General features: G+C 43.7%; 1 protein-coding gene across 12 annotated transcripts in view; it reads left to right on the top strand.

Moving 5' to 3' along the window:
• fhod3b (formin homology 2 domain containing 3b) overlaps nucleotides 1–24,111 on the top strand; it is a 560,180-nt gene that overhangs the window by 243,329 nt on the left and 292,740 nt on the right. For all 12 annotated transcript variants that reach the window (XM_080202871.1, XM_080202833.1, XM_080202860.1 and 9 more), the window contains exon 4: nucleotides 15,840–15,907. In XM_080202871.1, the coding sequence (XP_080058997.1) occupies nucleotides 15,840–15,907 (68 nt within the window). The remainder of the gene's footprint in view (nucleotides 1–15,839; nucleotides 15,908–24,111) is intronic.

The raw sequence follows: 24,111 nt of genomic DNA, 5'->3' as shown, positions 1-24,111 counted from the left end.
AAATCACTGTTGGCATCCCTATTTCGGCAGTCGCCATGCACTCCATTGAAACCACCAAAGTGTTTGCAATTTGAAATTACCCCCCACCTAAAACCGAATGCTGGAATACTTCTGACGGTTTACTAAGAATTGGTGAGAAAAGCCACGGCGTTCTCACATGCCAGAGCCCCCCTTTATCTCTTAGATTAATGTTAATTTTTCTCACACGGGCTGCAATGCAAGCCAAATGCAGGTGGCAGCCTGGATCACTGAGGAATGGTTTCTCTGCCGCACTCTCCTCACCGAAACCTCTGCCCAGAGTGGACAGATAGGATTGATGCTGGTTATCCTTTCCACTATCAACAACATCTCCTTGTTGACATAAGGACAAAAATGTGCAGCCTAAAGGATAAAGCCCTGCAGATTTGACACGGTACTCCTCTTTTTTTAAAAAAAAGCTTGAAACGGAAGTATGTGACATCTTGGGTAATGAAGAGAATTTGCCTCATCTGTTGGCTGTTTTGCACCTCGATGTCTCTGTGACAGTAGCAACAAAGCAAAAGCTGCCAAAGTTCTCCCCTTCCACCTCTTTTGTTTTTGACATAAAAGGTAATATCAGGAATTCCCCTTTTCCATGACTGGGTGCCCATCAAATTCCGTGAGCTTTGGCAGGTCTGGGCAGTCTTGAATCAGAGTGGAGTAAATATTTATTCACATACTTCACAACGACTGCATTGGCTATGATGCTATGTAGGGGTTCGCTGTCTGCAACAGCCTGCGAACGAATTTGACCTGCAGACTTCAGACTAAATTTAACCTCGTCTCTTCACAGAAGGAAGCGTGCAACATATCTCCCTTCACCCCCCACCCACTTTGTTTGAGAAGTTAAGTATAACACAACAGTCATGCTTTAACCAAATAAACCATTTTCACTCTGTGGTGTTGCAGGCGTGTTTGCTTTATTGTAGACAGCCCTGGCAATGTAATCCTAGATCAACAGATAGAGGATCGAGGGACTGAGGCATGTGTTCAGAGTTGATATTTTTAGCTTTCCAGTAGCAGCAGGAAAGCTGGGCACCATCTTTAATGAACCCTGGTTCAAGTTCATGAGGTTAAAGGTCAAACTGGATTTTACTTTGGAGTAGGTTGTGTTCTAGTCAGCTTTGCCTCCTGAAGAAAAAGGTTTTCTACTTTGTTCACTCAATTGCAGAATTCGATTCAAAGCACAAACATCTGACAATTCGCCACGTGTTGAACCGACACAAGCCTGCTGTGCAATGTCCAAATAAGTTGGTCAGTGTTAATAAATTCTGATGCCTGCTTTCAAACCCAGCAGTCTGGCTGTCTGAAATTTCTAATCCTTTGTGTACAGCAACTCTTTAAACATCTGGCTTTTTGCCAGCTCACAGGAAACAAAAATTACTTGAAGTCTCACAAAAGATGGTTTTAGAAACACACAGAGTTGCCCTCCCCTGCCCCTCAGAGCTGCAGATAAAGTTTGGAAGGTATGTTGCAAGCTATTAGAAAGGGAGAATGGAAACCTGTGAATCAACAAGGGCACTTTCAGAGTAACCGATACATGAACACAATGGACTATGACTGGATGTGTGTCAAGAATTACTGCTTTATATTTATGCAAGAGGATCAGTTTCTGTTTCTCTCCCTACCTAGTACACCTCCATTCTCTGCCCAGATCCCATTCTGCTCTGTTTGTATTAAAGCCCTCCAATTCTGTGAACAAAAGTCTCTGCAGAGTGGAAAGGATGGTTGCGCCAATTAAAACGCCTTGGTGTTTTGTGTCCTAATGCTACTTTTAATGCTGCATTTATAAACAGTAATCCCTTTTAAAAGCAGTACTCTCCCCACACCCACAACCCCCCCACATGGTAGCAAACCCAATCCATCTGTGCCAATGCACTCGTAATGCAATTGCTTCCAAGAGCAGGCTGTGTTCAGGAACTGACATGTAACATATACAGAAGTATTATAATGCAATAAAACAGTGTATTATTTTTCAGTAAAACACTCTCTCTTCCTGTTATTTGATAAGACCACACACTTTTTATATATTCCTGTAAAACTGGGGCTGCACAAAATCTTTAAGTTTTGTTTGAAAGATTTTGGGCGTGACTCTCTGGCCTCTCCTCAGTTTTTTTTCTCTTTGTTGGTGGGAGTTGGTGTGCCGTTCACCGGCAGCGAGATTTTCCAGTCTTGCCGCGGTGGATGGGCATTCCCGTTGAATTTGCTCCCAGTTGCCGGGAAACCCGTTGCCAATGGGGCCAGTGAATTCCAGTCATTGTCTTTCCCAAGCAGATGAATATTTCTTCTTCACTTTACTGAATGACCTTGGGGGAGCTTGTGGCTGTGGCTGGGCTATTAATCCAGAGATCCAGGCTAATGATGTGGGGTGAAGGGAGTGCGGAACAGGTTCAAATCTCATCATGGCAGTTGGGATGATTTAAATTCAGTTAAAAATTTTTATTTTTTTAATTTTTTTTTTAAATCTGCCAATTGAAAGCTAGTCTCAGTGATGGCAACCATGAAGTTAAAGGTCAAACTGTTCAGGTAAGCCAGTCAAGCACGCCAAGCTGCTGCTGAATGGACAGCTGCGGCAAGGGCAATTGGGAATGGGCAATAAATGTTGACCATGCTCGCAGTGACCAGATAGGCAATAGCGTGCTGGTATTGTCATTGGACTAGTAATCCAGAGAACCAGGGTACTGTTCTGGGGAGCTGGGATTTGAATCCCACCATGGGAGATGGTTAAATTTGCATTTGGTAGAAATCTGGAATTAAAAGTCTACTGATGACCATGAAACCATTGTCATAAAAATCTGTCTGCTTCACTAATGTCCTTTAGCGAAGGCCGTCCTTACCTGGTCTGTGTGACTCCAGATCCCAAAGTAATGTAATTGACTCTTAAATGCCTTCAGGGATGGGTAATAAACACTGGCCCAGCCAGCAACATTCACATCCCGTCAAAGAATTAAAAAAAAAACAATGAATATAATTTTTACTAACTTTTAACTCACAAAATTTATTTCACGGTTGCCTCAGCATCATGATGAGCTATTTGTTTAAAGTCCTTGAGGTTTTTGGCGAACAGCAGAGACCATGGGTTGTAGGATTGAAAATCAAGGTTAATAAGACCATAAGAAATAGGAACAGGAGTAGGACATTTGGCCTCTTAAGCCTGCTCTATTATTCATGGCTGATACGGTCTCCAACCCCCTTACACATGTCCAGCTCATTATCTGACATTCGGCTGGTGGGAGGTCACAGCCTTAATGTGACTGTGTTGAGTATAAACATTGGCAGGTCACGTTGCAACTGTACAAAACCTTAGGCCTCATTTGGAATATTGTGTACAATTCTGGTCGCCACACTACCAGATGGATGTGCATGCACTGGAGAGGGTACACGAGAGGTTTACCATGATATTGCCTGCCCTGGAGGGTAGTAACTATGAAGAGAGGTTGAATAAATAAGGTTTGTTCTCACTGGAACGACGGAGGTTGAGGGGCGACCTGCTAGAGGTTTACAAGATTAAGAATGGTATGGACAGAGTGGATAATCAGATATTTTTTCCTAGGGTAGAAAAGTCAACTCCGAGGGGACATGGGTTTAAGGTGCGTGGGGGGAAAAGAGCAAAGAATAGTACAGCACAGAAACAGGCCCTTTGGCCCTCCAAGCCTGCACCAATCACATTTACCAATCTAAACCAACTGCTTATATCCCTCTATTCCCCGTTTGACCATATGCCTATCAAGATACGACGATTTCGAAGAGATGTGCGAGGCAAGTTCTTTTTCTACACTGAGGGTAGTGAATGTCTGGTGTGCGCTCCCTGCAGAGGTGTGGGAGCAGGGACAATAAAGGCATTTAAGGGGCATCTAGACAAATACTTGAAGAGGATGGGATTGGAAGGATACGATTTTAAGTGCGCATGATTTTAGTTTAGGCAGGCCTGATTATCGGTACAGGCTTGGAGGGCCGAAGGGCCTGTGCTGTACTGTTCTTTGTTCTTTGCTCGCATACATTCAGTGGGAGCAAGTAGCATGTTTAATGTGGAAACGGAGAGTTGTCGGCTAACTGGGTTGCTTATAATTGGAAGAGGCAGTGGTGAGGTTCCCACTTGTCTGTCTCATTCAATGATCTGACTGTTCAGAAACAATTGGATTTGCTTTCACTTGCCCTTTCAAGATGTTGGAGAATACAGGAGATACGTTGATAGGGTTGGTCACCAAGCCGTTGTTCTCGTGCCAAGTTGGAATTGTCTCCCAGCTGTTTTGCGGTCTTACATTTCAATTTGACTTTTGTTCATTATTTGATTGCAGTTATTTTAAAAGCTTCCATCTGTATCAGGTGCAGTTAATTCAGAGTGTGCTCCAGAAAGGCCTAATTGCGAAAAGGAAGCATTAGGATTACCTTTGGGCTTTATTTTTGTTGCCAACTTGGCAAGGACTTAGAAAAATATATTAACCGGTCTAGTAATGGCCTGCACATTGCTGATTTTGTCATATCTTCAAAGAGGGGGAAAGCACCGTTGCATTTTCTCAATCTGGAGGTTTCTGTTCCTTTTATCCCTTAGGGCAACAGAGCACTTATTACTAACGGGCAGCCCAGCAATCCTGCTCAAATGATGCCTTGTCTTCTGTGATTAAAAGGGCAGGTATACAAGAGAATTGATATGTAGTGACAGGATGCAAATGAAGTGCCTTTCCTTGCATGGCAGATCCCTGAGCAACCAGAAAACCCAGCTGTAATTGACTAGTTCCAATGCAGTTGCCCGATCAAAGGTAACCCTGGATCCTTACCTAGTCAGGGCTAAAAGTTATGCTGCAATTGCGTTGAGACACCAGGTTTGATATGCTGGGTTGAACCTTCTGAGGAGTGACAGTCGTCATGGACTTCCTCTGCATTTTGAGGCCAGACTTCAGGACTTGGCCTCTTCAGAGATGCTGAGTGTTCCTCTTCTTGGGAGTCCCTCTTCATGAGGTAAGATGGTCATGGAAAATTGAGCTTAATGGCCATAACTTCCTGGCTTCTCAGCATCTCTTTTTGTGGGTACCCCAATGATGCACTGGGGAATCTCTGAGGTTCCCATGTAAAGGGTTTACCCAACAATCGTCCAGAAGAGCCAACTTCCCTTGGAAGTTATTGGTCTAAGTGTTGCATTTTCTTTACTAACATGGTCAAAAGCTTTGAGACTTCTGAATAGTTTTTGACTGTGTTAGTGAACGAGTGGGTAGTGTGGCAACTGGCAAGATGCCAGTTGTGCAGAGTGCCAAGGGTGGCAACTGGGTTGTGGGTGGAGTTAGGGAAAGAGAGTCAGAGGGTGGGTGAGTGAGGTGGTGGAGGTGCTGGAGGATTCGGGGAGTCGGTCAGGTGGGGGCTTGAGAAGCTCAAAAGGAATTGGGTAGTTGGAGGGCGAGAATAGTTGGAGGGCTGAGGGGGGGGTAAGTTGGGTGGGGAGGTTGTCAGTGAGGGCTGGTGGGTTAGGTGGATAGTTATCCAGCAGTTGTTGCTTTTTCGGTCTAACCTTTCCTGGGTAACTAGCGAGAGTTTTGGATGCAGGGGAAATTGTCTATCGGAAACTGGAACTACTTTTTGTGTCAACTAAGTAAACTAAGCCAAACAAACGCTGGAGTCTTTGGGACTTTGTAGAGGTCCCCCAACACACTTTCTGGGATGTGACCATCTGAATACTGGACTATTAGGGCCTATAAGTTGCAGCAATACTTTTTTGACTTCCATCACTGATAGCAACTCAGCTTGCAGCAGTGGTGAGCTCCAAAATTTAAGCTGGCAGGTGCGGAGTGGGGGGGATTGGGGAAGGAACAGTGAAACTATGGGAAGTGGGAAGCAAAGCAGCAGGTTACCATGTGGGGAAGAGCTTTCATCTACATGGAAAATTACGAAAAATGTTAAAAGGAAGGACTCAGGAAATGTTATTAATCAAGATGTTAGGATTCAAAAAGAAGGTATAAAAACTAATATAGAGACACTTTGCCTAAATGCTGGATGCATTCAAAATGAGTTGATGGTGCAAATCATCATGAATGAGTATGATTTGGTGGCCATTGCAGAGTTAAATATCCAAGGGTATCAGACTATTGGGAAGACAGACAGGAAGGTAAGGGAGCTGGTGTTGCTCTGATATTGAAGGATGACATCAGGTAGTAGTGAGAGATGATATAGAATCTATGGAAAAAAGATTGAATCCATTTGGGTGGAAATTGGAAATAATGAGGGGGGAGAAGGTCATTGATGATAGGCGTAGTCTATAGGCCAGCAAATAATAACATCACAGTGGGTCATGTACAAATGTACAATTGAGCTATATTCAAAATATTCCAGCAAATTAGTTAAACATGGCCTGCCTTTTATGAGCCCATGCTGTTTTTGTCCAATGGGATAATTTCTATCTAGATGTCTCACTACTACTTCCTTGATAGATTCAAGCATTTTCCCCACTATAGAAGTTAAGCTAACCGGCCTATAGTTACCTGTTTTTTGTCATGGGGGATTTTAACTAATGTTGATTTGATCAAACCAGGTCTGTCAAGGCAGCCTTGAGGAGGAGTTCATAGAATGTATCCACGATAGTTTCCTTGAACATTATGTAATGGAACCTACGAGGGAGCAAGCTATCCTAGATTTGGTCCTGTGTAAGGAGACAATAATTAGTGATCTCACAATTAAGGATCATCTCAGATCATCTCACAGTATGGTTGAATTTAAAATACAGATGGAGGATGAGAAGGTAAAATCCAATACCAGTGCCTTGTGCTTAAACAAAGGAGACTACAGTGGGATGAGGGAGGAGTTGGCTAAGGTAGACTGGGAACAAAAACTTTATGGTGGGACAATTGAGGAACAGTGGAGGATTTTCAAAGTGATCTTTCACAGCATTCAGCAAAAATATATGCCAGTGAAAAGGAAGAAATGTAGACAAACATAATCAGCCATGGATACCTAAGGAAATAGAGGGTATCAACTTGCAAGAAAATGCAAAGATTAGTGGGAAACTAGAGGATTGGGTAATCTTTAAAGGTCTTCAAAGCCATGAAAAAAGCTATAAAGAAAAGCAAGATGGATTATGAGAGTAAACTAGCTCTGAATATGAAAACAGATGGCAAACATTTCTAAAAATATATAAAATGAAAAAGAGTGGCTAAGGTAAACATTGGTTCTTTTAGAGGATGAGAAGGGGGATTCAATCATCAGAAATAAGGAAATGGGCAAGGCATTGAACTAGTATTTTGTCAGCCTTCCCAGTGAAGGACACGCATAATGTGCCAAAAATTGATGACAAGGAAGTTACGGCAGGTGAGGACCCAGAAACAATCATTGTCACGAAAGAGGTAGTGTTGGGCAAGATAAAGGAGCGAGAGGTAGACAAGTCTCCTGGCCCTGATGGAATGCATCCCAGGGTCCTAAAAGAGATGGTGGGAGAAATAGCCAAGGCACAAGTGGTAATTTACCAAAATTCGCTGGACTCTGGGGTGGTTCCCGCGGATTGAAAGTCAGCAAATGTGACACCACTGTTTAAAAAAGGAGATAGACACAAGGTGGTTAACTATAGGCCAGTTAGTTTAACTTCTGTAGTGGAGACAAAGCTTGAATCTATCATCAAGGAAGAAATAGCGCGACATCTGGACAGAAATTATCCCTTTGGGCAGAAGCAGCAAGGGTTCTTGAAAGGCAGGTCACCTTTAACTAATTTCCTGGAATATTTTGAATACAGGATTGCAAGTGCCACTTGAATAGTATTGTTTCTTGCACACTGTACAAAGCATACCATTCATAGAACACGTAGGGGAGAGGGAAAGAAGAGGGTGCAGAATGTAGTGTTATAGTCGCAGCTAGGGTGTGGGGAAAGATCAACTTAATATAACATCAGTCCACTCAAAAGTCTGAGGGCAGCAAGCTGTTCTTGAGTCGATTGGTGTGTGATCTTTGACTTTTTCCTGATGGAAGAAGGTGGAACAGAGCATGCCTGGAGTACGTGGGGTCCTTGTTTATGCTGGCTGCTTTTGAGGCAACAGGAAGTGTAGACGGAATCAATGGATGGGAGGCTGGTTTGCGTGATAGATTGGGCTACATTCAAAACCCTTTGTATTTTTGTTGTGACCTTGGTCAGAGCAGGAGCCGTATCAAACTGTGACGCATTCTTTTTAAAAAGAAACACTTTAAATCAATTAATCAGTTCAACAAACAATCCACAGAATTCCCTATTAATTTGCTTCCGCCTTGTCCCAAGATGTGTAGGTTAGATGATTATCCATAGCAAATGTGTAGGGTTACAGGAAGAGGACAGAGGAGAGGGACTTGGGTAAGATACTCTGTCAGAGAGTTGGTGCAGGATCAATGGGCAGAGCGGCCTCCTTCTGCACTGTAGGGATCCCATAGTTCAATGAATCTTTGCGAAATGAGTCTGGAACCAAAGTAATTTTCAGAAAAAGATACTTTTTAAAAAATGACATATAATGCAGATTTGCCAAATGTCAAATCTTGTTTTGCTAACTTGAATTCTATTGATGAGGCAACAGGGAGGATTCATGAAAGTAGCGTGCTTGATGTTGGGCATCTGGACTTTTAAATGTGTTTTGTTACATACTGCCAAATAGATCTGTCTGCAAATTTGAATCTCAATGGATTAGATGCTTAATTACAGCTTGGATAGCAAATTGGCTAAAGAACAGAAAGCAGAATTGTAGTAAGCAGTTTCTCAGACTGGAGGAAGATATTCAATGGTACTCTCAGGGGCTGATAGATCAGTGCTCTTTGTGATACTTATTAATGATCTCGTCTCAGCTGAAGACAGCCTAACTTCAAAGTAGATATAAACCCAAATATAATAAACAGTGATGAGATTAGCAGCTGACCTTGGGAGAATGCGGACAGCCTGGTGAAATGGTCAGACAAATGGCAGATGCAATTTAACACAGAGCAGTGAGGCATTTTGGTGGGAAGAATGAGGAGAGCAATAGTATGGTTTCACAGAGATGAGGAGTCTATGCATACAAATCTTCAAATATGCATGGTAATCAAGAAAGCTGTTTGGAAAGTATATAAAGTCTAAACTTTATTTATTGTGTCACAAGTAGACTTGCATTAACACTGCAATGAAGTTACTGTGAGAATCTGCTAGTCGCTCTGGCACCTGGTCGGGTACACTAGGTGCATTGGCCTTGCTAAATACTCCCACAAAGGTGGCACAGTTGGCTAAAGAACAAAGCAGAATTGTCGTGAACCACAGTGGTTGAGGGGTGACCTGATAGAAGTCTACAAGATTATGAAAGGCATGGACAGAGTGGATAGTCAGAAGCTTTCTCCCAGGGTGGAGGAGTCAATTACTAGGGGGCATAGGTTTAAGGTGCAAGGGGCACGGTTTAAAGGAGAGGTATGAGGCAAGTTTTTTTTTACACGGAGGGTAATGGGTGCCTGGAACACGTTGCCAGGGGAGGTTGTGGAAGTAGATATGATACTGAGTTTTGAGGGACATCTTGACAAATACATGAATAAAATGGGAATGCAGGGATTTGGTCCCTGGAAGGGTAGGGAGTTTTATTTCAGTTGGGCAGCATGGTCGTGGAGGCTTGGAGGGCCAAAGGGCCTTTCCTGTGCTGTAATTTTCTTTGTTCTCGTGGTTGGCACTGCTGCCTCACAGCACCAGGGACCTGGGTTTGATTCCTGACTTGGGGCACTGTCTGTATGGAGTCTGCAATTCTTCCCCATATCTGTGTGGGTTTCCTCCAGTTGCTAACCACTGTGCCATCGTGCTGCCTTAGCTTTAGAAATAGAAGAGTGCTGTACAAAAAGCAAGCAAGTTATTGTAAACCGTCATATTACTGCTGAGGACCCAGATGAAATATTATTCAATTCTTGGCATTGGAAAGGGGGAAGGTTGAGAAGGGGTAGAGAGGATGCAGAGGAGATTCGATTGGGTTATACAAGAGACACAGAACTTCAGTGATATCTTGAGATTAGAGAAGCTGAGATTCTTCTCCTTGGAACAGAGTTTTTAAGGAGAGATTGTGTGTTCAGAATCCTGAAGGTATTTGAATGCCTAAACAGGGTGAGACTGTTTCCAGCAGCAGGAAAGTTAGTATCAGGAGGACTTTGCTTCAGCTAAATGGTCAAAGAACCAGAAGCACGTGCTGAGATAGCTTCTGGTGTTGTACGCAGTGGGTTATTATGATGAATGTCTGAAAGAGTGAAAGAAATTTAATTTAATAACATTCAGAGGTGAATTGGATAAATACTTGAAGGGGAAAATTTCCCAGACCTGTCTGTAAAGGATAGAGGAATTAGAAATCTCTTTCAAAGAGTTGGCACTGGCATGATGGGCTAACTATTATTCTGTGATTTTTGGATCTACCCTATAATACTGTCTTGATGACCCTGTTATTTCATCCCACAACAGTGAAAAGCAATGATATTGATCAGTCCATATGGTTTACCCATTGACATATCATAGAATCCCCACAGAACAGAATGGTGAGGCCATGGTCAGATCAGCCATGACCTTGTTGATTGGCAAAGTAGGCTTCAGGGTCCGATTGGCCACTTCCTCCTTTCTGATGCACCCACAACCATGTTATAGAACATTTGTTGGAATGTAAAACCATGTGTCAGCCATGTGGAAAGTTGCCCAGGGATGTCCTATCTACAAAAAACAGGAGAAATCCCCAATTACCATCCCATTAATTTACTTTTGGTCATAAGTAAAGTGATGGAACAAGACATCAACAGTGTCTTGTAATGGCACTTGCTGAGCAGCTGCTCAGTGGCACTCTGTTTAGGTTCTGTCTGGGTCCGGACCTCATTCCAGCCTTAGTTCAAACACAAACAGAAGAGGTGAACTCCAGAGTTAAGGTTAGAGTGACTGCCCTTGCTGTGGCATCAAGGAGTGCAAGCAAAATTGGCATTAATGGTAATCAGTGGGAAAAGTCCTCTGCTATCTGGAGTCATCAAATGAAGATGATTGTGATGTTTTGTGGTCTATTGTTTCAGTTCCAGGATATAACTGTAGGAGTTCCTCACGATAGCATCCTAGGCCCAACCATCTTCAGCTGCTTCACCAACGACCTGCCTTCCATCAAGAGGTGGGGATGTTTGCTGATGATCTGGAATCCCGCAGTGAATATCTCACTTACTGACTCCCCAAAGCCTGTCCACCATCTACCAGGCACAAGTTGGGAGTGCAATGAAATGCACTCCACTTGCTTGGATGAGTGCAGCTCCAACAACATCGAGAAGCTCAACGCCATCCAGGACAAAGCAGCCCTATTTATTTGCTAACCTTTCCACAAACGTTCACTCCCTCCACCCCTGATGTAACAGTGGCAGCAGTGTAGACCAACTCCAAGATGTCCTGCATAAACTCATCAAGTCTCCTTAGTCAGCACCTTCTAAATCCTGACTGCTATTCTCTTGAAGGACAAAGGCAGCAGCTATCTGGGAATGCCAGCACCTGGAGTTCCCCCCCCCCCAAATCACTCACCACCCCAACTTGGAAAGGTATTGCTGTTCCTTCGCTGTCACTGGGTCGAAATCCTGGAACTCCCTCCCCAACTGTGGTTGTACCTACACCTCGGGGACTGCAGTGGTTCAAGAAGGCAGCTCATCATCACCTTCTCAAAGGATGTGCAATAAATACTGGCCTTGTCAGTGATATCTCATTAATTTTAAAATCTTAAATAACACAAACAGACTTCTGTGAAGAGACTTCTGTTTAAATAACTGGCTAAGCAACCCAATCTAATTCATATGGACTAATATAGTGGGCTACAAATTTTACCATCCAAAATGTTATTGTTTTGTGTGCATTTGCTGTTTGACTTAATGATGAAAGTTTCATGAAGATCTTTTATTGCAAAACTTTAAAAAAAATTGCATGTCGGTCGGTCATGTGACCTGCCGTCTGAAAGCCTGTATAGATTTTACTGCCTCCCACACTTTAGTACTGTAAGTTTACGGGAAAATATTACAGGAAACAAATTGTTCAGTTGATGCTGAGAGGATGTTTCTCTCATGGGTGAATCTAGAACATAGTTTTGGGATAATAGCTCTTCCACTTAAGACACATAAGGGGAAGTTACTTCTCTGCGAATCCTCGGAATACTCTGCCTGGAGCTCGAGCCATGGAAATGATTCAAGCTTCTGTTTGAGAGATTTTTGACTAACAAAGAAGCCAAGGGTTACTGGTGGTTGGGGAGATGCGGGGAGGGGAGGGAGTGTAGGGTGTGGGTATTTGTGGGGGCAGGTTGGCAGGTAAATGGAGCTGAAGCCATGATTGGATCAGTCATGACTTTGTTGAATGGCAAAGTAGGCTTGAGGGGCTGAATGGTCGTCATCTCCTTTCTAATGCATCTACGACCATGTTATGTTACATTTGTTGGAATGTAAAAAAGTATGCAAGATTTGATGGACTATTCTCTGTAGAACTTTTATTCAATCATTCGTGGGATGTGGGCATCACTGACAAGGTCAACGTTTATTTCCTATCCTAACTGCCGTAGAAATTGTTGATAAGCTACATTATTGAATTGCTGCAGTCCATGTGATGTAGTTGCAGCCAGGGTGTTATCAAGGGAAGGAGTTCCAGGATTTGGACCTGGCAACGATGAAGGAACGGCAATATTTTACCAAGTCAGGATGGTGTGTGCCCTTGGATGGAACTTGCAAGCTGTGGTGTTTCCATGTGTCAGCAATCCTTGTTTTTCAAAGTGGTAGAAGTCATGAGTTTGGGTTTGGAAGGTTTTGAAACACCATTGTGAGCTGGAGTAGTGTGGACGGTATATCCTGCAGCTACAGTGCTGGAGTGAACGAATGTTTAAGGCAGTCAACTAATCTATTGGGCTGAATCATCCTGCATGGTTAACTATAGAACCTTGAATGCAGAAGGAGGCCGTTCAGCCCATCAGATCTGCACCAACTCTCTGAGAGCATCTTGCCCAGAGCCATCCCCACACTAACCTCATAGCCCTGCGCATTTGCCATGGCTAATCCATCTAATCTGCACATCTTTGGACTGTGGGAGGAAGCCAGAGCACCCAGAGGAAACCCACACAGATACAAGGAGAAGGTGCAAACTTCACCCAGACAGTTAACCAAGGCTGGAATTGAACATGGGTCTCTGTCGCTGTGAGGCACCAGTACTTGCCACTGTGCCAGCCTTGCTGAACCATTTCTGAGAGCAAATAAAAACCTACCAGCTTGCTTTCGATCTGGAGTCACAGGTCTAACATAGTAGCACAGTAGTTAGTGCTGCTGCCTCACAATGCTGGAGACCTGGGTTCAATTCCAGCCTCGGGTCACTCTTTGCCTGTGTGGAGTTTGCGTACTTTTTCCACATGTCTGCGTGGGTTTCCTCCCACAGTCTGAAGATATGGGGGTTAGGTCGATTGGCCATGCTAAATTAAACCTAGTGCTAGGGGGATTGGCAGGATAAATATGAGGGGTTAAGGGATTAGGGACTAGGTGGGATTGTGGTCTGTGCTAAGTCAATGGGCTGAATGGCTGCATCCTGCACTGTAGGGATTCTACATCTAGGACAGCAGATTTCCTTCCTGAAAGGACATTCTTGAACGAGGTCAGTTTTTATGGCAAATGCTAGTTTCATGGCTGTCATGACTGATATTGACTTATTAGTTCCAGACTTGTTTAATCGGCTGAATTGAAAATTCCCCAGCTACCATGGTGGGCTTTGAACCCATGTTTCTGGATAACATCCAGTTCTAACCACTCTGCTACTGTGCTCTGTGAAGTCAAACCCAAAGCTCCCTGCTTCCAACGTGCGTGTCCTGATCTGAATTTCTCAGTAGTCGTAAATCAGGAGAGTGACTGAGCTCTATCTATCGGAATACGAGTGTGGCTTTCCTGTCTGTCTTGTGGGGATAAGTCCCGGGTAACTCTGGCCAAACATCATGGCTGGGCTGACAGATTTTCATTCGAGACAACAGCTTCCATCGGGTTTCCTGCAGTGCAAATGAAATGATCTAGTCACTTTTCAGTGAAGTCCAGGAAAGAATCGCCGCATTCAGACTGTAGGATTGTCTTGATGGAGGCAATATTGGGGTGGCAAAAAAGTGTTGAAATGAAAACTACAACTGCTTTGATTGGTGTCAGTGACTTTGATTTATGAGGGGCCTCCAAACACAAATGAAATGATGACAAGGTTGAACACACAATTATCTGCTGTGCGTGGGAAATGGGTACAAGTTGATCAAAAATGCTGGTTAGTTGAGAATTCCATTTGTCAATGGAATACAGTGCAATATGTAGCATGAACTGATATAAGTACTCTGGAAACAAAGACCAGGATTCATTTCACTTCTAACCTTCAACTGTACATTAAAACCATAAAGTATTAAAAAAAAGTATGAAGGAACAGATTCTAGATAACTACTTAATTGCTTGCAGTTGATTTGATTTACTATTGTCAGCTGTATTAGTATACAATGAAAAGTATTGTTTCTTGTCTGCTGTACAGACAAAGCATACTGTTCATAGAGAAGGAGAGGGTGCAGAATGTAACGTTACAGTCATGGCTAAGTTGTAAAGAAAGATCAAAGTAGTGTGAGGTAGGTCCATTCAAAAGTCTGATGGCAGCAGGGAAGAAGCTGTCCTTGAGTTGGTAAGTATGTGACCTCAGCCTTTTTGTATCTTTATCCCAACGGAAGAAGTTGGAAGAGAGAATGTCTGGGGTGCATGGGGTCTTTAATTATGCTGGCCGCTTTGCCGAGGCAGCGGGAAGTGTAGACAGAGTCAACGGATGGGAGACTGGCTTGCATGATGGATTGGCAAAATTCCGATTGTGTTAGAGGGAACGTCGGAAATTCTAGCTAATAAAGAATTGCAGTTGGTAGACAACACACAGTTTACTGTACCCTGAGGCGATGCATTTAAATTTACAGGATCTAGCCTGTCATTTGAGCCGAGTTTGTTTTCAACATAGTGTAGATTGCAGTAACTGAAATGAGATTTTGTTACAATAAGATGTGATTCTACATGGATTCTGCGTAATCAAGGTGGATAAGATTTACTGTCAGAGTTCCAGATACATTTTTTAAAATGATTAGTTAACTGAGAAGGTTACAAAAGTCGGGTCAGACTGTTTTGTTGAGTCTAAAAGTACCAAGTTATCTCTAAACAGAAGCAGTTAGTTTGATGGTGAGATGTTATGACATAAATGGAGGAAATCACATTTTTCTTTGATTATACTGTATTTTCTTTCCTTGAAGAAAATTTTGTGCCTCTGGGGGAATCGTTGGCTGTGTAATTATTTTAAGAAGCTATCCTTCATACATTAGTTCACATCTGACAGTTCTCAATGTTGTCAGGTAGCTTTGGTCTTTTCAATGAAAGCGTCGCTGGTTCATGGGCAGTTGGTTCATTGCATGCCTTTTGGCAATTAGACAATTGACCCATCTAACATTGCCGCCTTCTGTGTGGCAACTTACAGCATTTGTGTCTAAGGGCCGCAGTGGAATAGAATGCGTTTGGAGTGTGATAGATTTATAAAACAAACGACTGCTGACAAATCCTATGGATGAAGGGCTTTCGGTTAATATGGGCCCATCCAGTCAGACACAGACCAAGGCAAATATTTTTTTGTGTGGGGAAGAAAGCAGCTCCCCATCGTGTTTTAGACTGGTGCTTCACCAGAAATGTTAGCCCTCATGGATTTTACAGCTGGGGGAATGCCAGTCAGTCAGACCTGACCAGTTTTGGCCTTTGATTTGTCACTATCACTCACCTTCTCAATTTTTGATATTCAATGAAGTTTTAACCTTTTTTTAGCCTTCAATAATTTTAAAAAAAAACCTTTTTCTTCCTGTTTTGTGCAGAAAAACTCTACAATTCTTGTGGCCGGGAGTTGAGGAGAGCCCTTTTTTCACTCAAGCAGATATTCCAGGTAGGTGCCAATGCTCGCCTCGCTATTGAAAATGTTTCGCTTTGCCTTTCCAGCTCAGTGCTGAGATGTGATGAAAAGAAGATCCCAAATTCAGTCTCTGGTTTTGCCCGGTTATCTGATTTCAACACAGGCAGGAGTTCTGTTGTTTGAATTGTGGTGGCACGGTGGTTAGCACTGCTGCCCCATAGCACCAGAGAGCCAGGTTCAATTTCCAGCTTGTGTCACTGTCTGTGCGGAGTCTACACATTCTCCCCGTGTCTGCATGGGTTCTTCCCACAATCCACTGGTTAGGTGCATCGGCCAAGCTAAATTCTCCCTCAGTGTACCCGAACAGGCGCTGGACTGTGGCGACTAGGGTATTTTCACAGTAGCTTCATTGCATTGTTAAAAAAGCCTATTTGTGACTCTAATAAATAAACTTTAAAAGCTTAACTTAAGTTTGATACTCTCTTCCACAAATGACATTTGACGCTAGATTCTTAATTTGGAGAGTAAGAGATATGTACTTGTGACATTAATAAATAAACTTCAAGAAGATCCCAAATTCAGTTGATAAAAGCAAATTACTGCAAATGCTGGAATCTGAAACCGAAAGGGAAAATGCTGGAAAATCTCAGCAGGTCTGGCAGCATCTGTAAGGAGAGAAAAGAACTGACATTTCGTGTCCAGATAACCCTTTGTCAAGCTTTGGCACATTTCGTGTCCAGATAACCCTTTGTCAAGCTTTGACAAAGGGTCATCTGGACTTGAAACATCAGCTCTTTTCTCTCACAGATGCTGCCAGACCTGCTGAGATTTTCCAGCATTTTACCTTCTCATCCCAAATTCAGCCTCTGGTTTGTTGATCTCAACATAGGCAAGAATTTTCTGCTGTTCAAATTAACCACAGCACCTGTAGGTTAGCAGAGAGGAGAATTGGCCAAGGTTCCTGCTCCTCCTTGCTGTCATGTGCCTCCAACCAGAAAATGAGAGTGTGGATGGATGCCTGCTGAGAGCAGGTGCAGTATTGGCTGTGATGCTGTTTTTGGTGAATAACTCGATGCTTGGGCTGGTATGTAGCGAGCGTTAGTTGGATGAAATACTGCTGCATGTGGAGCTGTCAGCCAGAAGGAGTCCCATGTCTTCAGAGCAAGGGAGGAATCATTTACAGGGTGGGTGGGTGGGTGCGGAAGGGGAAGATTCAGAACATCTGGCACACGAACAATTCCACAAAGATATGGAGACCAAACCAATAAAGCAAGATAACGTATGAGGAGGAATAGAAATGAGTTCAGTTGTAGCGCATCTCTGGAACTTGATAGTGTAGGCCACATGCCAACCAGCAAAATGAAAGTTAGTTGCTGAATGCCAGAATGAAAGTAGTTATTAAGCAGGAAGTATTGGCATCATATAATTAGTAATTGTATGAAGCTTGTGATTAGCAGGTAGGGAACTGTAAATAGCCAGAAGTGAGTGATGGCTTTGAAAGAAAGGAGTTTACACCAAAGGCTCCCTTTCAGCTCCAAATCACGATTGTTTGAATGGTGTTCCTACCATTTCAAAATATGACGACGACTTTTTTTTTTACCTTAAGCCAGTTACAATATGGGTTTGATGAATGTTGCCTACCATCCAGAACAGTGTACATTGAAGCGTGCTTTGGGGAGCATTGCAAGGGTTTCCGAATCGGGCCATCCAGAAGGTAAAATCTGGGAAATAAGAATGCTGGTCTGAACTGGTTTTGCATACGTTAAAATGGGACGTCGGTAAAAACTTGGGAATAAAAATACTGGCCCTGGGTACCGTAAAGTGGAACACCAGTAAAAACTGGGAAATACGAATACTGGTCTTGCGTACCTTAAAATGGAACACCAGTTAAAAGTTGGGAAATAAAAATACTGGTCTTGCAATCCTTAAAATGGGACACCAGTAAAAACTGGGAAATAGTGGGTGAGGGGTGATTGTCCTATCCCGCTGTGCTGATTTTATTTTAGCACAATGGGCTGGGAGAATTTTAGCAGTGCCCGATTTGCGCTGGGCATCGGGGCCTGAGCACTACTCCTGGCATTGTCAGCTCACTGCTGGAAATCGGCTGCCTAATGAATGCAGCTCCTGTAATACTGTAAGTACTGTTAATACCGTAATAAATACTACTTAAATGCTATCGCTAAGACCAGCGATTGAGCTGGCCTGCAATCAGGAGGCTGGCAGTGGGGGGACCACTGTGCCTGCGACTATCTCTGCTGTGACAGATCAGCGCATGCGCAGTGGTCCACTCAGTGATATGTTGCTGGCCTCTCAGTTGGGAATAAGCCCCGCCACTAATTTCTGGAGTGACTAGTGCACTCGGCAGTGCGCAGTGTGGGAGAAACATTTTGAAACTGCCACTGAAATGAAACAGCGTGATTTACTCCAGTCTTTTTTGCGAATTCAACACTTTGAATTTTTGGGGGAGAATCGCCCCCAGGATTACTGTCCCAAACTGGTTTTTTTTTCCCTAATTTATTCCTGGCCTGAGCCAGAAGGTGAGATTAAGATGATTACCAAAGAGGAAGTCCACTTGACCCACTTTCATTCAGAGGGACGCAGTAATACACACACTGCTGTTCAGTCTTTAAAAATGAGGAGGGTGGGATTGACGCAGTAAGTTGATGAATGGAAATTCTTTCCCCTTGCCAGCCCGTTTGTTTTCCGATCACAGGGTGCGAAATGCACCTTGAATGACCCTGCTAATTTCAGTTCTACTTCATGCGCTAGAAACTTGCTGACATGTATTTATGTCCGTAGAATGTTCTTGATGTAAATATTTAACAGTTGCTGCCTTCATTCATGCCTTACCTTCAGTAACTTTCCATTGTGTCAGTTTTGTGTGCGTGTGTTCACCGAATCCAGTTTGAAAAAGCCCAAGTCAAAGGAAGTGGGGAATTAAGATACTTTTGGTTGAAGAATTTTAATTATTGGGCAGGTTTGAAAAGGATGTGACTAAATGCAGGTGTCTTGAGCAGTCTTGTGGGCTGCCGGCCCAACGGAATTGGAAAAAGAAAACATCATAATCATACAGAATTATACTGTAGGAGCTGTAAATCAGGCAAAGATTGTTGCCATTCAGCTGCTGTGGGATGATTGGTCTGGAGGGGTTACTTTGTGTAAAATTGTTGTAATATCTCACTTGAAGATCTTTTGTCCCGTTTAAAGCCTTTACAAGCCTGGTTTTCACAGATGCTTTTGTTATTTGTTGAATGATTCTATTTGTCTTAACCATCCTGGGGACAATCAGACAGCAAACCTGTGTGTGGATACAGTGGGCTTTTCTATAGGGATTTTGATCCACAGTCTGCTTGTCCAGCCCTAAAGCAGTGTGGAAGTTACCTCCCAACCCTACCCTTAAATTCTTGTGCTCATGTAGTTGATGCAGTCACTTCATCACTCACTGCATCTTCACGGGTAGCGTGGTGATACAGTGGTTAGCACTTTGGAGGATCTGGAGGCTGATGACAAATTCCAGTGGGCCTTCTGCGATGGACCTTAACAGGCCAACAAGCTCATTTGGCCACCAGCCACTTGCTATCTCACATCCCACTTCCAGGAAAATGACCCGAGGCAGCATGGTGCCAAAAAAACTGGCACGTTGGTTAATGGTGTGAAGTCTTGCACTCGCTTGCTTGTGCTTGATGCCTACTGGGACCTAATAATTCAGCCCTTTGTCAAGATCCAAAATTAATGTCAATTTCAATCGGATAAATAGATGTGGCATGGTGGCACTGCTGCCTCTCAGCACCAGGAATCTGGGTTCGATTCTCTACTTGGGTTACTGTCTGTGTGGAGTGTGCACATCCTCCCAATGTCTGCGTGGGTTTCCTCCCACAGTCCGAAAGACGTGCTAGTTCGGCGCATTGGCCATACTAAATTCTTCCTCAATGTACCCAAACGGGCACCAGTGTGGGGACTGGGGGATGTTCACAGTAACTTCGTTGCAATGTTAATCTAAGCTTACTTGTGACATTAGTAAGTAAATAAACTTCACTCTGCCAACTAGGAGATGGGACTGATGGGATTATCAGAGAGAGCTCATAGAATGAAACCAGTGACTTTCCATCGAATGAGGCTCGAGATCCTGGAGAAATATCAGGACTTGAGCAACTGGTTGTAAAGGAAAGCAAAATACTGTGGATGCTGGAAACTGAAAGAAAAACAGAAAATGCTGGAAAATCTCAATGTGTCTGACTGCAGCTGTGAAGAGAGATTAGAGCCAATGTTTTGAATCTGGATGACCCTGAAAGTAAGTTCTGCATTAGTCCAGCGGTTGCTCCCTGTGCCCCATACTGGACAGGTTAAAGAGAGGAAGGAAAAGAAGAGCTGCATTTATATGGCACCATTCACAACCCCAGGGCATCCCAAAATGCTTGACAGCCCTTTTAGGTCTTTTGAAATATCGTAGTGCAGGCAATGCTGTGACCAATTTGTGCACAGCAAGCTCCCACAAACAGCAATAAGGTAATGACTATTTTAGTTCTGACATGATGTTGGATGTGGGAAACTGACCCCGAACAGGCCCTGGAATGGAACAGACAGGACCCTCAGTTCAATATCTCATCTGAAAGACAGCACCACCTCTGCAGCACTGAATTTCATTCAGGTGACACTGTGGTTAGCACTGCTGTCTCACGGCACCAGGGACCCAGGTTCAATTCTGGCCTCAGGTCACTGTTTAGGTGGAGTTTGCACCTTCTCCCCGTGTCTGCATGGGTTTCTTCCAGTGTTCCTACAGTCCAAAGATGTGTGTGCGGGGGTTAGGTTGATTGGCCGTGCTAAACTGACCCAAGTATCGGGGATTAACGGTAAATGTGTGGGGTTACGGGAATAGAGCCTGGGTGGGATGATAGTCAGTGCAGACTCAATGGACTGATTGGCCTCCTTCTGCACTGTAGGGATTCTGTGAAGTCCGGGGTGGTATTTGACACCATAACCTCTTGTCTCAGGAATGAGAGTGTTACTCATTGAGTCGAGTTCATTGGGAAGGTTAACCCATGGCTATAGCGTTAGCAGAAATATTTGAATCATCGATAGTCACAGGTAAGGTAGCTGAAGATTGGAGAGTGGCAAATGTTGTGCCTTTGTTTAGAAAGGGCTGCAGGGAAAAGCCTAGGAACTGCAGGCCACTGAGCCTTACATATGTAATTGGTAAGTTGTTAGAAGGTATTTTGAGAGACAGGATCTACAAGCATTTAGACACACAAGGACTGATTAGGGATAGTCAGCATGGCTTTGTGAATGGAAAATCATGTCTCATAAATTTAATTGAGTTTTTTTAAGGGGCAACAAAGAAGGTAGATGAGGGCAGTGCAGTTGATGTTGTCTATGTGGATTTTAGCAATGCCTTTGACAAGGTACCACATGGTAGGTTGTTGCATAAGGTTAAATCTCATGGGATCGAGGGTGAGTAGCCAAATGGATACAAAATTGACTTGATGACAGAAGACAAAGGGTGGTTGTTTTTCAAACTGGAGGCCTGTGACCGGCGGCGTGCCCAGGGATCGGTACTGGGTCCACTGTTAGTTGTCACTTATATTAATGATTTAGATGAGAATATAGGGGGCACAGTTCATAAGTTTGCAGATGACACCAAGATTAGTGGCATAGTGGACAATGAAGAAGGTTTGCTAGGATTGCAGTGGGATCTTGATCAATTGGGCCAGTGGGCTGATGAATGGTAGATGGAGTTTAACTCAGATAAATGTGAAATGACACATTTTGGTCAATTGAACCAGGGCAGGACTTACTCAGTTAATGGTAGGGCACTGGGGAGAGTTACAGAACAAAGAGATCTAGGGGTACAGATTCACAGCTCCTTGAAAATGGAGCTACAGGTGGACAGAGTGGTGAGAAGACATTCAACATGCTTGGTTTCGTCAGTCAGAACATTGAATACAGGAGTTGGGACATCTTGTTGAAGTTGTATAAGACATTGGTGAGGCCACACTTGGGATACTGTGTACAGTTCTGGTCACCCTATTATAGAAAGGATATTATTAAACTAGAAAGAGTGCAGAAAAGATTTACCAGGATGTTATCAAGACTTGATGGTTTGAGTTATAAGAAGAGGCTAGATAGACTGGGACTTTTTTCTCTGGACTGTTGGAGATTTCAGGTGTTCTTAGAGGTCTATAAAATAATAAGAGGCATAGAACAGTTAAATCAGTCAATATCTTTTCCCAAAGGTAGGGGAGCCTAAAACTAGAGGGCATAGGTTTAAGGTGAGAGGAGAGAGATACAAAAGGGTGCAGAGGGGCATTTTTTTCACACAGGATGGTGATTATCTGGAACAAGCTGCCAGAGGTGGTAGTAGAAGTGGGTACAATTTTGTCTTTTTAAAAATGTTTAGACAGTTATATGGTAAGATGGATGTAGAGGGATATGGACCAAACACAGGCAATTGGGAATAGCTTAGCAGTTTTAAAAAAAAGGATGGCATGAACAGATAGGGCTGAAGGGTCTGGTTCCATGCTCTGTGACTCTATGACAATGCAATCGATAAGTATTCATATACTTGGCACATTGGAGCAGCTTCTGGAACAAGGGAAGGTAGCACTAAAGGGATGAACTGAAAAGGTAGCTTTGAACGGGTGGAAAGGGTAAATAAAACACTGGAAAGATTTTAAACTGATGTGATGGAGCAGGTTGGCAAAGGTTTGAAACTACATGGGGAGAGCATATAATAGGAGCAATGGATGTCAAAAAAATTAACTTCAAAAGAAAAACACTTTTGCAGGGGAAAAATATCATCTCCCGACTTCCTAGAGCCCATCCACAAGACCATAAGATATAGGAGCAGGATTTGACCATTTGGCCCGTCAAGTCAGCTCTGCCATTCAACCATGGCTGATACGATTCACATCCCCATTCTCCTGCCTTCTCTCTGTAAACCTTGATCCCCTTATTAATTAAGAACCTACCTATCTCTGTCTTAAAGACACTCAGTGATCTGGCCTCCACACCCTTCTGTCGCAATGAGTTCCACAGATTCACCACTCTCTCTGGCTGAAGAAATTCCTCCTCATCTCTGTTTTAAAGGAACGTCCCTTCACGCTGAGGTTGTGCCCTTGAATTCCAGTCTCTCTCAGTAGTGGAAACATCCTCTCCACATCCACTGTATTTTGGCACCTCGGTATTCTGTAAGGTACAAGTCAGGAGTGTAATGGAATACTCTCCACTTGCCTAGATGGGTGCAGCTCCAACAACACTCAAGATGCTCAACACCATTCAGGACAAAGCAGCCCACTTGATCCACAAACATTCAATCCCTCTATCACTGAAGAACAGTGTGTACCATCTACAAGATGTACTGCAGGAACTCACCGAGTCTCCAAAATTTAAAAAAAGTACAGCACAGGAACAGGCCCTTCAGCCCTCCAAAGTGCTTCCTTAGGCAGCACCTTCCAAACCCATGACCACTACCAACTAGAAGGACAAAGGCAACAGAGGGTGGCACAGTGGTTAGCACTGCTGTTTCACAGCTCCAGGGACCTGGGTTCAATCCCCGGCTTGGGTCACTGCATGGAGTTTGCACATTCTCCTCATGTCTGCGTGGGTTTCCTCTGGGTGCTCTGGTTTCCACCCACAGTCCAAAGATGTATGGGTTAGGTTGATTGGCCATGCTAAAATTGCCCCTTAGTGTCCTGAGATGTGTAGGTTAGAGGGATTAGCGTGGATGTGGGGGTAGGGCCTAGGTGGGATTGTGGTCGGTGCAGACTTGGTGGGCCGAAGGGCCTCTTTCTGCACTGTAGGGTTTCTGTGATTCTATGCCTGGAAATACAGCACCTGGAGTTTCCCCTCCAAATCACTCACCATGCTGTCTTGGAAATATATCGCTGTTCCTTTGCTGTTGCTGGGTCAAAATCCTGGAATGCCCTCTTCAAAAGACTGAGGGTGTACCTGCACCACATGGAATTCAGAGATGCAAGAAGGTAGCTCAGCACCACCTTCTGGAAGGCAACAAGGAGTAGGCAATAAATGCTGAGCAAGGCAGCATCACCCATATCCCATAAACAAAAACCTGGGGCCAGTATTGAGGTATCTGTGTGAATACACAGATTCATAGAATCTCTACAGTGCAGAAGGAGACCTTTCAGCCCATCGAGTCTGTACCAGTTCTCTGACAGAGCACCTTACCCCGGCCCATCACCCTGCCCTATCCCCGAAACCCCTCACATTTACCATGTCCAGTA

This window comes from Carcharhinus amblyrhynchos, chromosome 2, assembly GCF_965287045.1.
Source record: "Carcharhinus amblyrhynchos chromosome 2, sCarAmb.v2.hapA, whole genome shotgun sequence".
Lineage (NCBI taxonomy): Eukaryota > Metazoa > Chordata > Chondrichthyes > Carcharhiniformes > Carcharhinidae > Carcharhinus > Carcharhinus amblyrhynchos.
Note: the sequence above shows the minus strand (reverse complement) of the source record. Positions and strands in the feature narration are given on the sequence as shown.